The sequence below is a fragment of the Pseudorca crassidens genome, chromosome 10 (genome assembly GCF_039906515.1).
Source record: "Pseudorca crassidens isolate mPseCra1 chromosome 10, mPseCra1.hap1, whole genome shotgun sequence".
Classification (NCBI taxonomy): domain Eukaryota; kingdom Metazoa; phylum Chordata; class Mammalia; order Artiodactyla; family Delphinidae; genus Pseudorca; species Pseudorca crassidens.
The window spans coordinates 66,410,278-66,427,517 of record NC_090305.1 but is presented as its reverse complement, the minus strand read 5'-3'; the positions used below and the strand labels follow the sequence as shown (position 1 = coordinate 66,427,517).

At 39.2% G+C, this 17,240-nt stretch overlaps 1 protein-coding gene across 2 annotated transcripts in view; it reads left to right on the top strand.

The window, feature by feature from the left end:
- LRRC2 (leucine rich repeat containing 2) overlaps window positions 1-16,016 on the top strand; it is a 37,490-nt gene extending 21,474 nt beyond the window's left edge. For both annotated transcript variants that reach the window (XM_067754121.1, XM_067754120.1), the window contains 6 exons: window positions 1,029-1,185; window positions 5,637-5,773; window positions 7,364-7,509; window positions 9,055-9,210; window positions 10,858-10,988; window positions 13,768-16,016. In XM_067754121.1, the coding sequence (XP_067610222.1) occupies window positions 1,029-1,185; window positions 5,637-5,773; window positions 7,364-7,509; window positions 9,055-9,210; window positions 10,858-10,988; window positions 13,768-13,817 (777 nt within the window). In that variant the 3' untranslated portion in view covers window positions 13,818-16,016. The remainder of the gene's footprint in view (window positions 1-1,028; window positions 1,186-5,636; window positions 5,774-7,363; window positions 7,510-9,054; window positions 9,211-10,857; window positions 10,989-13,767) is intronic.
- Window positions 16,017-17,240: the final 1,224 nt, after the last annotated feature.

The following is a 17,240-nucleotide window of genomic DNA, read 5'->3' as shown; positions in this document are numbered from 1 at the left end:
GAATTTCTTCAACTGGACAAATAGCCCCCTCTAAAGCCTTAAGCACTTCTCAACACCTTTACAATTTTATCCCAGAACACTAGAGCCAGGGGAGGCCCTGGATACAGCCGAGTTCCTCTCTGTCACTTCAGAAGTGAGGGCCCAGGGAGGGGGTGCCCCTAGAACATGGCTCGGCATCCAGGTCTCCACACTGTCCTTCTGGGCTCTTTCCCTGTTAAAGACTCATAAAAACATTTAGAAATTTGGCACAGCAAGTATTAGGTGTTTATCAAATATTTTAAAAAGCGATTAGTTTCAGAGCTGCCTGATTCCTTCTTGTATCTCTAGTGCCAAACATGAGTCTGCCTGGACATAACATGGCTCAAAAGATGTCTGCTGGATACAAACTACTATATATAAAATAGATAAACAACAAGGTCCTACTGTATAGCACAGGGAACTATATTAAATATCTTATAATAAACTATAATGGAAAGGAATATGAAAAGGAATATATATATTCTTTTATGTATATATGTATAACTGAATCACTTTGCCATACACCTGAAACTAACACAACATTGTAGATTAACTACACTTCAAAAAAAAAAAAAAAGATGTCTGCTGAAAGAAAAAAAAGCGATTAGTACAGAGGAAGGGAAATGCAGCACACATTTTAAAATCTAAGACGTGGCCAGATTTTATTTTTAGAAAATGTTAAATCCATATGTTGTAAATAAATAATACATGTGTAGCTTTGGGTGGGAGCCTGGTTGTCAGTGTTCACTCGGCATTTGACTTTAATAGAATCATGAATTCATGGCCCTTTTGAAATTTGGCTAATCTGCTAGTGTGAAATTAATGACATCGGCAGCATCTTGCTTTCTTTTTTGGAATGGCTATAGAGCTGGCAGGTAAGCTCTCACCCATGCTCTCTCCCCTCTTGTTTCTGAAATAAATGCACGTTTTCCTTGGCTCTGTGTGCTCTGCCTCTGAACTCCGACATACGGAGGAGCTAGTTCTGATCGATGGGATCCATTCTATTCCAGGAGCTCCCAGATTCCTTGAAGGAGCAGACGCACCTGAAAGAATGGCACATAAGCAATACCCTGATTCAGATCATTCCTAAGTATATCGAGCTGTTTCAAGCCATGAGGATTCTGGATCTGCCAAAAAACCAAATCTCCTGTCTTCCAGCTGAAATTGGTATGTTGCTTAGCTGGAGCCTTCCGGCCCCTTGTCTGGGAAGCAGGCAATACTGAGAATTCTTCCTCCTCCTGCTGCCGCAGGAAGTCGCTGGGCCGGGCTGTTTTGGGTGTTCCCAGAGCTGCTGGTTCGTGGCGTCCCCTCTGGATGTTGATGCCAGGGTCTCACCTGTGTAACTCAGCAGTACTGACATCTGCCAGTTTCTCAGAAACAAGTCTCATGAGTGAGCGGTGCTGTGTTTAGAAACTTTTTGTTTTTTCTTCCTTTTAGTTTTAGAAATGCAAACATGCAATAATGTATTTATTGTAAACATGAGACACAGTATATTGTTCCCACATATTAGTTTTAGAAATAAACATGCAATAATATATTTATTGTAAACATAAGATAACAGTATATTGTTCCCACATATTAGTCCACTGATTAGTTTAGTTTATTGTACTAATTTGATCAAGGTTCTATTATTTTCAATCATTTTGTTGTTCACTTGCTTCACTGTAAGTGAAGTCCACGCGATCATCATCACTGTTTCTCTTTGTCTTGTGTGTGAGGCACATAGTTGTGCTGGGCATATAGTTGTTATGATTCTTCTAAGACACTCAAGTGTTCTTGGAGACATATCATCCCCATAACCCTCAGTCATGAGCAGGGCAAAATATTTAAACATTCTAGAAAGGAATAAAATGTAAAGTCAACTCTCTCAGTAAGGATTGTTAACAGTTTCCTGGGTATCAAAATTGTACACACAGGGCTTCCCTGGTGGCGCAGTGGTTGAGAGTCCGCCTGCCAATGCAGGGGACACGGGTTCCTGCCCCGGTCCGGGAAGATCCCACATGCCACGGAGCGGCTGGGCCCGTGAGCCATGGCCGCTGAGCCTGTGCGTCCGGAGCCTGTGCTCCGCAACGGGAGAGGCCACAACAGTGAGAGGCCCGCGTACTGCAAAAAAAAAAAAAATTGTACACACAACCCATGTTCTTCTAGATATCTACATTGTAGCCATATCTATTTATAAATATGTATTAAAATATATATGCATGTTTAAAATATTTATATACACATATGTTAAAATATATGCACGCTAAACATATTTACATACAAGGGCTTACAGCATGTTCTCCAGCCTAAGCCTTGTTTCCCCTTATCGTACCATGAAGGTGGGGGTGGACTCTAGGGTCAGGCTGCCTGGGTCTTTCACTTACTGGCAGGTCACCTTAGGCAGGTCACTCACTGGTTTTCAGTCTCCCTATCTGTAAAATGGGGATAATAATCGTACCTACTTCACAAGGTTATTGTAAGGATTAAATAGTTAATACAAAGAAAGCATTTAGAACAGATAAATCCCCAACACTTGCTAGCCACCTCCATCATCATCATCATCATTGTCTTTTTCTTAAGTTTTTAAAAAATTTTACTTAATTAATTTATTTATACAGCAGGTTCTGATTAGTTATCTGTTTTATACATATGAGTGTATATATGTCAATTCCAATCTCCCAATTCATCCCACCACCACTCTATTGTTGTCTTTACATAAATGTTATTTTTCAATATTAGAATATCCAAACTTTCGTCATTCTCCCTAATGGCTAAGTGATGATTATGGCATGATTTATTTAACTTGTTCTTCAAATATTTTAAATTTAAACTAAGTAATTGGATACTAGGTCTGAGACTCTGAAGGTACGATTCTAGTCTGACTTTGAGTAACTTGGGCAAATACTTTAAAAAAACTCAGCTACAGGATGAGATAGTCAAGAAAGAGGACCATGGGAATGAAGAGTTTTGAGCTCTTTTCTGTTGAATGGCTGTATTTTGTAAAGGAGGTGGAGTTGGATCTCTTATAGTGCTGCCTTAGAGAACTACTGAGTATTGGCTGAGCAGAGGGGGTGCGGGGAAAGTGGTCACCAAATGGGGTGTTCTTTTTCTCATTATCAGGACAATTATTTCTGACATTTGACATCAAGGAATTAAGCATGGCAGTGGGTGGTCCTCTTAACTCCTTTGTGGAACTCCTGAGAAAGTATCATTAAATGGGTTTAAAATAGCTAATTATTGAAATCATTTAAGAATGTTTACTCAAATAATTTAAAGTATGTACATTCCTTAAGGTATTCCTTGGGCTCTAGGAACAAGAAGCCTCTGGACAACAAATGGTGCCTCAGTTGGGTTATAGTCCCCTCTCTGGAAATTAGGTCTGAGGGCCTTGGGAGAATGGGCTATAAGTAGGGAGATTTCATTTCAGTTGGAAAAGATCCTGGAACATTCTAGGAAGGGATGGACTCATTAGCTATTTAGAAATATAACGTGCTGGAGCTATGACACCTGTCTTAGTCTGTTCAGTCTGCTTTAAAAAAAATACCACAGACTGGGTGGTTCATAAACAAAATAAACTTATTGCTCGCAGTTCTGGAGTATGAACTCAGGGTGCCAGCATGGCGGGCTGAGGGCCTTTTTCTGGGTTGCAGACTTCTCGGTGAATCCTCACATGGTGGAAGGGGCTGGGGAGCTCTGTGGGATCTTTTTACAAGAGCATGAATCCCATCGTGGGGACTCTATCCTCATGACTTTATCCAAACCTGATTACCTCCCAGAGACCCCGCCTACTAACAACATCACCTTTGGGCATTAGGATTTCAACATACAAATTTTCAGACCATAGCAGTGCCTTAAACGTTTTATTTTAGTTTTTGTGTCGTGGGACCCTTGTCACACCGAAAGACTGTTTTCTCAAGAACCTCAAGCTCATGGTGCTTGAAGATAATGCTGTTCACCACGTCTGATGGAGACAATTGAGCCCATCTCAGATGAATAATGCCAAGTTCTTACCAGAATGTTGAGAAAGAAAAAGTAGTGTTTCTATAATGAGATCAGACATTGTGGAAATAAGTGGCATGGAGAACAACAATTTGAATACAAACATATATAATTTCTTATTGTCTATACATTATTAAAATGTTATATTTGAGACAGACTTTCTAAAGCTATTGCTTTTCCTCTGAGCTAGGAAAGTTACTTTTTCTTTGAGCTAGCTAGAAGGAGCTCATATACAGCTTTCTCTCCAGTTACCTCATCTTCTCTTTGCATCCCCTCATGATAAATGCACATACAGTTGGTATAAATGTGTCCCTAATGCAAATGCCTCCATCAACCAGATCAGGTAACTCTTTAATAGATAAGTTTACTCTCCTGTGTCTGGAAACTAGACAGCTTAGAACATTCACACCATCTATGCCAATCTTCTACTTTCCTTATTTAAAGAAGGATTGTGCAATATACTGTCTTACAGAAGCTGGGGCTGTGGCGATCATTAGTCTGATCACATGCTCTCCAGTCCTCCCCAGAAAAGCAGTCTTTTCCTTATTTTTTTATCAGCCTCCATATCCATCCTGCTATTTTGACACCAATAGCTGACTGTAAGGTTGCAGTGTATATATAACAGGTGGGTAAGTTAGAGAGGCCACTGATTTCCACAGCATCACCATTGTCTTCTAACAGTGAGACCACCAAAGTGGACTCAGAAGTGGCCCTGCCTCCAATACACTGTCTTTGTATGTTTCCCTTTCTCATTTATAAAATGTCAGGAAATTTGTATTTTGAGTGCCTGCTCCACAAAAGGAAACAATAATTTTGGTTTTCTAATTTTTAAAATTAGGTTAAGAATGTTAAGGTATTCAATGCCTTAGAACATGCGTGACATGATTTTTGGAATATTAAATATATTTACTCTTGTGCTAGTTTCTAGTTTGGAATTGGTCATGTATTTATTCAATCAAGACAGAATTGGGATTCAGTGTTTCTCCATCAATCCAGTTATTGCCTGATATTCTTAGTGTGTTCGCTTCCTGCCTGTGAAATGGACTTAGGCTTTTTTAAAGCATATTCTTTAGGAAGCACAATACACCATAATTAGTAAATGCAAATCTGAAGCCAAAGATAAATGAATTACATGCAGCCTATAAACAATGACTCCTTGTTTGAGTCATTTAGCACGTACATAGAGGTTTGTGTGTATTTCAGTACCTAGCTCACTTCCCATTAGAGTCCACCGATAGGCCATAGCTTGTCACTGTGCTTCCTAGGAACTGGACCATTTCAAAGCCATTGCCTGTTACTTCATTCATCATGTGATTTCAAAGGGGTTTGCACTCTGTGGGTGCTGGCCCCTGACCCAGTCTACATAGGGGACAAATCCCCCACACTCACCTAGCCTGTAGTTTCACAAAGGGTTAAACAGATAAAGAAAAAGGAAAAAATGCTCTGCAAGGACCAAAATGCTCAGGATAAAAGATGAGCAGACATTCAATCAGAGTGCTTAAAAATCAAACACAGAATTATGTTTAATGCCTTTCCCACCATCATTTATACAAATGTTTTACATCTTCGTTTTGCTTTTTGTCCTTAAAAGACCTTAATGGACCTACACCATGCATGTTGTTTTTTTCTGATGCCAGGTCGTTTGAAGAACCTGAAGGAACTCAATGTGCGTTTCAACCGTCTGAAGAGCATTCCTCCAGAACTGGGAGACTGTGAAAATCTAGAGAAACTGGATTGTTCTGGAAATCTAGAACTAACTGAGCTCCCCTTTGAAGTAAGAAAGAAAATGTTTGCACTTTTACTTTTATTTGGTTTATGACATGGAATGGTCTGTAACATGGGGAAGAATTTTAAAAGATGAAATTCATTTTTATTTATATGACTTTTCCTGACATTTTAATCACCCTAAACCAGCTATTATCAAGTCTTTAAAAATGTTCTTACACTCGGCCACAACCTGAATTTAAGTTCAAAAAAGCTATCAAAGGAAAACTAGACAAAAAATCCTATTTTCATGCAATATATTTTTATTTAATGCCTATTTAATATATGATGCCTGTTGTCTGTAATGCAGATCCTGATTTATTTATCCATAATGGAGGAATAAATTGAAAACAGTTGGAAATAAATACAGGGGATAAAATTTAAAAATGTATATACTCGTAACAAAACTTATAGATAACTAAAGCAGTTCTACAGATAGGATTTGAGAACTCCATTAATTTAAAAATACCCATTAGTTTCTTTGTGTCTGTATTCATTGGGGAAATGATTTTAAATTACTTTTCTGATAAAACAGAACATATGAAAGTGAACAGTTTTTATTGCCAGATAAAACTAAACAGGTTCTTGTGCTTGAAGAGAGAGATGGATCTCACAAATTCTGCTGGTAATGAATAGGCTAAAAATAGTATCACTGGTGAGGCTCTGACAAGGCCGTGGCCACAGATTCTATCTAGTCCTAGAAGGCGTATTCTTTTCCTTTCCTGAAAACTTCCGGGTGGGAGGAAGAGGCCACTTCCGCTCTTAGCACCCATGTCACCCAGGAAATGCTGGGCAGTGGTCCCGGTGAGGGTGCACAGCCAGGACTCAGGATTCCCCACACAAGCTGCTCGTTCCCCAGTCCTCCCCATCTGAGAGAGGGACCCAGTCCTCTCTCAGATGTGCAGGCTGGAAGCAAGCCAACTCACCCTTGACCTCTCTTGCTCCCATGCCCCATGTCCACTCCATGAGTAAGTCCTGTTGGGCACGCCGTTCAGAGTAACAGGGGAGATTTCTGATCATTTGCCACATCACTTTACCGGTTCACATGTGAGTCTTCTGAAGATTTGCCAAAGCCCATTAAGACAGTCTTCCCCAGGTCATCCTACTCTTTGAGGCTTGCACTTTCTGTCTTCTCTGACTTTGCACATGCTGTTCCCCACCTGGAGTTTCCTCCCCTACCTTTCCATCTGTCAGGGAACCTCAGGACCCAATTCAAATACTCCATTCTCTGTGAAATCTTTCCTGACCTCTGACCCTCACCTCACTGTGATGCTGGGCAGATTAACCACTTCTTTCTTTGTGTTACTGAACATTGCAAATTGGAAACTTCACACTAGTTCTAACTACATAAAATTGCATTGCTTGTTTATGAAAGTATAAACTCCTCAAGGGCAGCCACTGTGTGCTTTTCATCCTAGCACCCCCAGCGTGTAGCACAGTGAATGACACCTAGTAGATGCTCAACGTACATACTATATTGATCTGGTTTGCATATGTTCATAGAAATGCCTTTGGGAAGAGACATCAATCTCAAAATTATTAGTTGAACTTAATTCCCACTCTTAAAAAGTAATTAGAATATTTTGTTATTCCTTCCTAGTTAAGTAATTTGAAGCAAGTTTCATTCGTAGATATCTCAGCAAACAAGTTTTCCAGTGTCCCGATCTGTGTCCTGCGGATGTCTAATTTGCGGTGGTTGGATATCAGCAACAATAACCTGAGTGACCTGCCACAAGACATAGACAGGTAGCTACTTGCATTCTGAAGGTGAGGTATATGAATTAGTCACTAACATTTTAAACATGCATAACACGTGAATGTTCTGTGAGATCAACTAATTTTCCAGAGTTTCTTGTTTCCAGGAAATCAGTTTGATTCTTTATAGAATAAGACAATTCCCAGTCTGCACCATACATATACATGTACAGTTGACTCTTGAACAACGAGGTGGTTAACCTGCATGTAATTTGTAGTCAGCCTCCGTACCTGGGGCTCCTCTGCATCTGTGAATTCAACCAACCATGGACCCGTGCAGTACTGTAATGTGTGGACCCGCACAGTTCAGACCTGTGTTGGTCAATATATATATATGTGTGTGTGTGTGTATGTGTATGTGTGTGTATATATATATATATATATATGTATGTATATAGTTTGAACACATCTTTAATTTACTTTAGTTCTCAATAGAATGGAACATTAACTTTCCTTTCCTCCCCAGAAGTAGAAAAGTAAATTTATTATGTACAGAATCAAAACATATTATTCTATTTGGGATATCAGGATAATTTTTATTAGTTTCATTTACTGCTTTGATTGATATACTTAGTAATGTCTTCAGATTATATCCTTACAGCTATTTCTTGTTTAAAAAGTAGCTATTATACTAAATCATATACGATTCCTTCATTCATTCATTCTACCAATATTACTAGGCAGGCCCAGAGAGTGGGCTGGGTTCAAAGTGGTAAATGAAACAAACTGTCTGGCCTCCTGGAATCCACAGTCTTCGTTATAAAGTAGCATAAGTAAGCTATTGGGACATAGGAACCGAAAATGGCTTGGTCCCAAATGCTGTCTCATATGACCTTTCTCTACTCCTGGTACATATGATGTGTATGGATACTTCCCTGGTTTATGAGGCTAAGTGGGAATTGTTTTAGTTTGAAACATAAGGGGAACTTTGTGAAATATTTTGTGGAATCAGTCAAAATTTTGAAAATGAATGAAAGAAAAAACTAGAGAGAGGGGCACTGAGTTAGAACAAAATGGAAAACAGAGTAAAACATATTTGGAGCATGTTTTTCTCATTTCCTTTTCACTCTGCAGGTTTACTCCTGTTTTAAAGTCAAAATATGATGAGAGAAGAGTAACTGTGTTTTCAAGACATACAAAAGGAAATATGTTGCCAGAATTTGTTTATTCTCACTCCAACTCTAATATGATTTCTTTCCCATGACCTGTTAACCCTTGGGAATGCAGTAGACACTTGAATATATTGATTTTTTAAGTTCCATCTTGGCCTACTTTATATTGTGTAATTTGCTTATCCTGCTGCTATATCTCTGCCTTTAACTGTCAATTAAGTCAGTAAAAACTTAAAAAAGAAACCCAAATCATGTCACCCGGCATGACTTTATTCATTTAAATTGTAAAGTTAGTTTATTCTTATGAGTCACTTAAAAAATAAACTAACTAGGGATTTCCTACTAGAATTTATTTATAATTTACTTTGGTTTTCTTGCTATGAGGCTAAGTTCTTGTGTTCTAATCCCTTTTACATCTTCTTAGGCTACGAGAACTGCAGACCTTTCTCCTGTATAAGAACAAGCTGACCTATCTTCCCTTTGCCTTGCTTAACTTAAAGAAGCTCACCTTGTTAGTCGTCAGCGGGGACCACTTGGTGGAGCTCCCGACAGCCCTTAGTGACTCATCCACACCTTTAAAGTGAGTAGACAAAGAGCCCAGTAGAGACCCATTCAGACACAAGGGAAGAGCAAGAAGCACCTGGAGCCTGTGTGCCCGTCTCAGGAACCAGATTAGATGGTTCTCGTACTCTAAGAACAAGAAGTTCTGGTGCCTTCTTACAGGATTTTGTAGTTTTTGGCCAATGGCATGGGGAGGTAGAGCTCAGAGGATTTCTGGACAAATGCTACCTGCTGGTTGAAGGCACCAGGGCTCCCTGGTCGGATACTCAGCACTCCCATCACCGCTGGCCTGGATGGGTCAGTGGCTGTTGAATCTTTCAAAACTGTGAAGAAATTAGATCAAATGCCATTTTAGATTGTCTCCTTTAGCTTCTTTTTTTGTCACAGTAGTCCATCTTTTTTTTTTAACATCTTTATTGGGGTATAATTGCTTTACAATGGTGTGTCAGTTTCTGCTTTATAACAAAGTGAATCAGTTATACATATACATATGTTCCCATATCTCTTCCCTCTTGCATCTCCCTCCCTCCCACCCTCCCTATCCCACCCCTCCAGGCGGTCACAAAGCACCGAGCCAATATCCCTGTGCCATGCGGCTGCTTCCCACTAGCTATCTACCTTATGTTTGTTAGTGTATATATGTCCATGACTCTCTCTCGCCCTGTCACAGCTCACCCTTCCCCCTCCCCATATCTTCAAGTCCATTTTCTAGTAGGTCTGTGTCTTTATTCCTGTCTTACCCCTAGGTTCTTCATAACATTTTTTTTCTTAAATTCCATATATATGTGTTAGCATACGGTATTTGTCTTTTTCTTTCTGACTTACTTCACTCTGTAAGACAGACTCTAGGTCTATCCACCTCATTACAAATAGCTCGATTTCGTTTCTTTTTATGGCTGAGTAATATTCCATTGTATATATGTGCCACATCTTCTTTATCCATTCATCCGATGATGGGCACTTAGGTTGTTTCCATCTCCGGGCTATTGTAAATAGAGCTGCAATGAACATTCTGGTACATGACTCTTTTTGAATTTTGGTTTTCTCAGGGTATATGCCCAGTAGTGGGATTGCTGGGTCATATGGTAGTTCTATTTTTAGGTTTTTAAGGAACCACCATACTGTTCTCCATAGTGGCTGAACCAATTCACATTCCCACCAGCAGTGCAAGAGTGTTCCCTTTTCTCCACACCCTCTCCAGCATTTATTGTTTCTAGATTTTTTTGATGTAGTCCATCTTTTAAATACCTTCTTGGTGGTGATTTTATGAGTCCTTTTCAATGTAGCCACATCATTTTAGAGTTTGATTTCACTAATTGGGAGTAATATCAAACAAACATAGTAAGACTCGTATATGACGGGGACACTAAATGTTATTGTTCACCTCATGGCTTCCTGCCCGCTGTCCTCTGTCTGTGGCTAAGTAACTGTCATTTCCCCATCAAGCCTCTGTACAGTCTCTGCTGTAAACTGACTCCATAATCCTGTTGGATTATTGCACAGTAGAATTCCACTGGTGACACATATTATGTGGTTAGCTGTGACTTCTAAGAAGAAGTGAGAACTTGGGATTTAATGCCACAAAGTTTGACTTCTTCTGAGAGGATTTTTGCACAATACAAATACATAGGTGAAAATGTGATATTTTCCATACTCTCTTGAATAGATTTGTAAGTCTTATAGACAATCCTATTGAGAATACCCAGTGTCAAGATGAAACGATGGAAAGTGAACAAGATCGCCAACATTTTGATAAAGAATTTATGAAAGCCTATATTGAAGATCTTAAAGAAAGAGGTAGGTTACTCATATTCAAAATTATTTAAAATGAGTGTATAGTATTCCATTCACTCATGCAACACATTTATTGCTATAAGTCAAACTGACAAAAAGTTAATTGGGGGCTTCCCTGGTGGCGCAGTGGTTGAGAGTCCACCTGCCGATGCTGGGGACGCGGGTTCGTGCCCCGGTCCGGGAAGATCCCACATGCCGCGGAGCGGCTGGGCCCGTGAGCCATGGCCGCTGAGCCTGCGTGTCCGGAGCCTGTGCTCCGCAACGGGAGAGGCCACAACAGTGAGAGGCCCGCGTACCGCAAAAAAAAAAAAAAAAGTTAATTGGTTAGGGGCAATAACCAATAAATAAAAATAATTTGTAAATTATTTTTGTATTTACCAAAAAAAAAAAAAGGTACATTGCCTTTCCTTAAATAATGAAATTTTCCTAGTGCATTAGCATGCTTAATACATCTACAACCATGTGACAGAGAGGCTGGGAAACAGCACTTAAAATGTGAAGATTGTGTTACTAACTTTACATGGCTTTTCAATGAAATGATATTGATAAAACAGTATTCTAGTTAATGGGAAAAGAAGGTTCCATGTCAAAATCCATTTAAATTCAACTTTAAAAAATGTCATCTCGTATAAATAAAGGTACACCTACGTAAAAATCACAAAAGGAAGAAACAAGATGGCAGATTAGTAAGTAGATGCAATTAGTTTTGGTTTCCCATAGGGTGGTGAAGATACAGGGCGGTCACAGTACCTCAGGAAAGGGCTGAGAAAGAAGTGTTTTCCCCAGTGGCTATTTCCGAAGTGTTTCAGAAGCCTTAGAACCCCTTCCTTCTGTCACGTCTAGACACAGGAAAAGGCATAAATCAGCCTTTGTTCTTCTAATCCCCACCTCTTTTTTTTTTTAGAAAGTTTTTTTCTTTTAAATTTTATTTATTTATTTATTTATTTTTGGCTGTGTTGGGTCCTCGTTTCTGTGCAAGGGCTTTCTCCAGTTGCGGTGAGCGAGGGCCACTCTTCATCGCGGTGCGCGGGCCTCTCACTGTCGCGGCCTCTCTCGTTGCGGAGCACAGGCTCCAGACGCGCAGGCTCAGTAGTTGTGGCTAACGGGCCCAGTTGCTCCGCGGCATGTGGGATCTTCCCAGACCAGGGCTCGAACCCGTGTCCCCTGCATTGGCAGGCAGATTCTCAACCACTGCGCCACGAGGGAAGCCCTAATCCCCACCTCTTTTCTGGGTGTAGATGCCTGCAAGTTACCCCTTAATTTTTCAGGTCTCTTTTCCTGATAAGCCGGGTGCAGACCTGAAAGAAAGATGTCACGCATGTGGGTTTAGGGAGGAGGTAGCCCTGGCCCCCAAGACTTTGAAGACAAGCACCTGGGGGCAGGTTCCATCAGTCACACTCAGAAAACATGCATGTCTCATCACATTAATGAAAAATACCATTTATTGGCAAATTAAAAGTTTTTCAATTAGATTAAGAAAATTTCTATATAGTTACCTCTAATCTGTTTGTCCATCCCTAATTTTGCATGCTGAAATATTATGAAATAAATTAGAAATTTATGTTAAACATGAAACTGAAATAACAGAACCATTTATTTATCAAAATTTATCTTTGGGTCATATAACTTTCCTCTTGTGAAAAACCTTCTTGTATTTTATGCGTTTCTTCATAATTGTATTATAGTGCTATTATATAAAAATGCAAGAACAAATTAGAGAAAATAAGTATTAATCTTTCGATCTATATGGCCAGCAATAAAATAATTTGATTTTCAAAGTTAACTTTAGTAATGATAGATTTTGATTCCATTCATTTATTTCTAAATAATTATCATAATTCTATACTTCACATATTCATAGTAGGTTGAACTAAATGATATTGCCAATATTCAGCTGGTTTTGACCTGCGAAAATGGTGATTTCTTAATAGTTCAACTTATGCTGGACATATGCTTTGAATTTTTTTAAGTTTGTTTCTTTTTTCTCCATCATGTTGTCTTCTCTCTTTTTCCTCCTTCCCCATAAGACTAATGTCTGAGTTAGAGAGTTCATCACTCTAAGGAAAAAAAGTAGATTTAGTGAGTCTACATGGACATCCAACCTGATATGATTCAAGAATGATGAGGAAGTGAAGCCCCTCGCTGGTTCTCAAACTTTAGTGCACATGAGAATCAGCGGCAGGCCCCACTCTCAGAGTTTTTGAGTCATCAGGTTTGGGTGGGGCCTGAGAAAATACATTTCTAGCAAGTTCCCAGGTGATACTGATGCCTTGAGTCTGAGAAACACACCTTGAGAACTATTGGTATAGACCATACCTTGACAAAAATTGGCTGTGAAGAGAGAGAGAGAGAGTGGGGAGTAACCAGTTGGAAGAGTAAGTATGATAAAAGGGTTATTAATAAGATGGTGCTTCATTTAGGAATAGTCCAAACTTCTCTTGTAAACCGTATTCCCTTCCACCTGGCATCCCCAGTCCCAAATCCTTGGCCATCTATTTTTGTTTTGTCAACTTTTATTATTTTAGGATCATACAGTTTCCAAGATGTTGATGTAGCTGTGTGAGTTGGTTGGAAAGATTGCAAAAGAATGAGAGTTAATAATAATGTATTCTTCTTAGATCTAAATATCTCTAACGCCAGACTATACATTTGCGGTAGTTGACTTAGTTCTAATAAATGCATTTATACTTGAAGTATGAAGTGGCAATAATTTGTGTTTTGACATAGTTACACTTCATAATAAAATGGGAATGGTTGAGTATATATTTTCTTTTTGTTACAGAATCTGTTCCCAGCTATGCCACTAAAGTATCTTTCAGCCTTCAGCTTTGATGCCATCCATCAGAAGACTACAGAATTTTCCTGACTTGTGGAGCTGTAAATCTTCCTGTTGTGGGTCATGTCATAGAGGAATAATGGCTTGTGCTTAAAGACAAAGTCTAGAAACCATGGTCATAGTTGTTAGGAAAGATGATTTTCAAATTTCAAATATGTGAGTACCTCTCTCTGTGGACTGGAGAATTGATAAATGGGTTTATATATTGACATTTAAAGGTTCATTTGCATACACTTGTTTCCAAATCATGCACATTTAATATTTTAGAAAATGTGTTATTTTTTAAAAATTATCACTTAAAGACCAAAATTTGAAGTTGATTGCATTGTTTTCAGGAATCTGGAGATAAAGGGATGGTGAGAAGAGTATTTATACTGGACTAGTCAGATGAGACTTTTTTATTTTGTTATTTTGAAAGAGTTTTAATGCATTATTTCTTTTACTGAGGACAGTTTTCCTTGGGTTTATACAAATGGCTATTTTCATGTTTTAAGTTATATTTTACAAGTGTAGGCTTTCAGGAAAGACTTTAGGTATAATCTGGACCTTGAGGGCAGAAAGAAGGGCTGGATTGTCTGCCCAGGCATGGGGCTCAGATGGTGTGCTGGTGTCCCTAGTGGAGCAAGTGTGGGCCTGGCTGGTCCTGGGAAGCGTTGCGTGGCCTGCGTGGGTGGTCAGCCTGCCTTGGGTGGGCCCCTTGGGGGTCCTGGGAAGCGTTGCGTGGCCCGCATGGGTGGTCAGCCTGCCTTGAGTGGGCCCCTTGGGGATCTTGGGAAGCCTTGCGTGGCCTGCATGGGTGGTCAGCTTGCCTTGAGTGGGCCCCTTGGGGGTCCTGGGAAGCGTTGCGTGGCCTGCATGGGTGGTCAGCTTGCCTTGAGTCGGCCCCTTGGGGGTCCTGGGAAGCCTTGCGTGGCCTGCGTGGGTGGTCAGCCTGCCTTGAGTGGGCCCCTTGGGGATCTTGGGAAGCCTTGCGTGGCCTGCATGGGTGGTCAGCCTGCCTTGAGTGGGCCCCTTGGGGGTTCTGGGGCGCCTGCCAGAGCACAGAGCAGAGACCTTGCCTCCAGGGACCTGTCCTCCAAGGTGGCCATATAAGTAGTGGGAATGACTAGTCCACACTGATGAGGAGTCCCTAGCAAGGCTTCTCTGCAGGTACCACAGGAGAACTCTGCCTGTGGCCAAGACGCTGCGGTCCAGAGGGAGCTCAGGAGACTGGATTTACACTGGCAAAGAAGGTATTCATTACAGGGCTTTGAACTTTGATATCACATTGTAGGATTTGGAGAAATTGTACAAATATCTATTTTTATTCTATTATCTTGGACTAAAATAAACAGGATTGTGAATGTGTTGAAGCTAAGTTTAAACAAGTAGGTTTTGTGACTAAGATGGAAAAAATGCATATCTTCACATATATTTATATATGAATCGACTCCTATATGGTCTAGCCCAGTGGTGTCCAGTAGAACTTTATGCAGTGAAGGAAATGTTCTGCATCTGTGCTGTCTAATTTAGTAACCACCAGATGCATCTGCTTCTTGAGCTCTTGAACAGTGTCTGGTGTGACTGAAGAACTAAATTTTTAATTACATTTAAATTTAAATAGCCAAGTGTAGCTACCATATTGTATAACATGGTCGAGCCATTTGGGCTTTTCAGAAGTTAATCTGGGCTAGAAATGAAGAGTGATTTTTATTTTCTTATCTGAAGAACCAGTCTACCCCCAGAGGGGTTAATAGACACCCAATATTTTGTCTTAATGGGTTTAATCATAACTCTAAATATTTTATCCTCAACAGACATAAAGCAGGCAGAACAGTCTAAAGTCACATAGTAATGCTTCAGTAGAGTACTGCTTCAAGTTAAAGACAAACTCTGAGAAGTAGGTTAAGAGATGGAAAGAATAGGAAAATGAGAAATCACTTCAACCGAACCTCAAACAATTGTATTTTTCTTTATAACACTTTACAAATATAATGCAAATTTATTAGTTGTACTACGTGAATGATTTTGGAATTTTATTTCATGCTACAGTGTATGTTACATACAGCCAAATGGAAAATATATCTGAAAAGGGGGGAAATGAGGGCTTTCGCATAAATTGACTGTCCATAGCTCATGTAAAATTTATTTCAATAAAACCAGTCTTTTGTGCAAAAACCTTATCTCGATGTTACATAAAAATAACTGAAAAAGTACTACATTGATATGTAATTATTTCATGTTACATAACATCCCCAAAGAAATATATTTATTAAATATGAGGCTTGTAGAAATACTATTTACTTTATTCATATTAATGTAAAAATGCAGAAAGATTCTAAAGTAGAATAAGCATCTTAGTGGAGATAATAGAGATTTGAACATTTTGCATGATGCATATGGACTGATTCATAATTTGGAAAAGTAATTTGCATAGTAGGATATATGTATGAACATTAAAGCAATATGAATGAAAGAAAATATAATTCTTAGGAGAAAAATGTTCTGGTTCCAAAAGCTTATTATTATACCCATTTTTCATATGCTGGAAGTTAAGGGGCAAAGACACTTAGGTGAAATCATTGAGTAGAGCATTTTAATTAATAGCAAGACCTACACCAGATTTCTTGACTCTAGCTTTCTAGAATGACCATTTGGCATGCTTGCCAAACACCAGTTTAGGGTAACTCATGATGATTGTGAGCAGTGATCTCCGGAAATCAGTTACTGTCTTTCCCTTTCTGTCAATTACTGTCTTTCCCTTTCTGTCAATTACTGTCTTTCCCTTTCTGAGTGGGAAGGAAACTTAGATACTTTTAGTTATCTTTTTTTTTTTTTATTGGAGTATAGTCAATTTACAATGTTGTTTTAGTTTCAGGTGTACAGGAAAGTGATTCAGTTATACATATATATATATTCATTCTTTTTCAGATTCTTTTCCCATATAGGTTATTACAGAGTATTGAGTAGAGTTCCCTGTGCTATATGGTCGGTCCTTGTTGGTTATCTGTTTTATAGTGTGTGTATGTTAATCTCAAGATCCTAATTTATCCCTTCCCACAGCGTTTCCCCTTTGGTAACCATAAGTTTGTTTTTGAAATCTGTGAGTTTCTGTTTTGTAAATAAGTTCATTTGTATCATTTTTAAAAATTAGATTCCACACGAGTGATATCATGTGATATTTATCTTTCTGTCTGACTTACGACTCTTAGTATGATCATCTCTAGGTCCATCCATGTTGCTGCAAATGGCATTATTTCATTCTTTTTTATGACTGAGTAATATTCCATTGTATATATGTACCATATCTTTATCCATCCCTCTGTCAATGGACATTTAGGTTGCTTCCATATCTTGGCTATTGTAAATAGTGCTGCAATGAACATTGGGGTGCATGTATCTTTTTGAAGTATGGTTTACTCCAGATATACGCCCAGGAG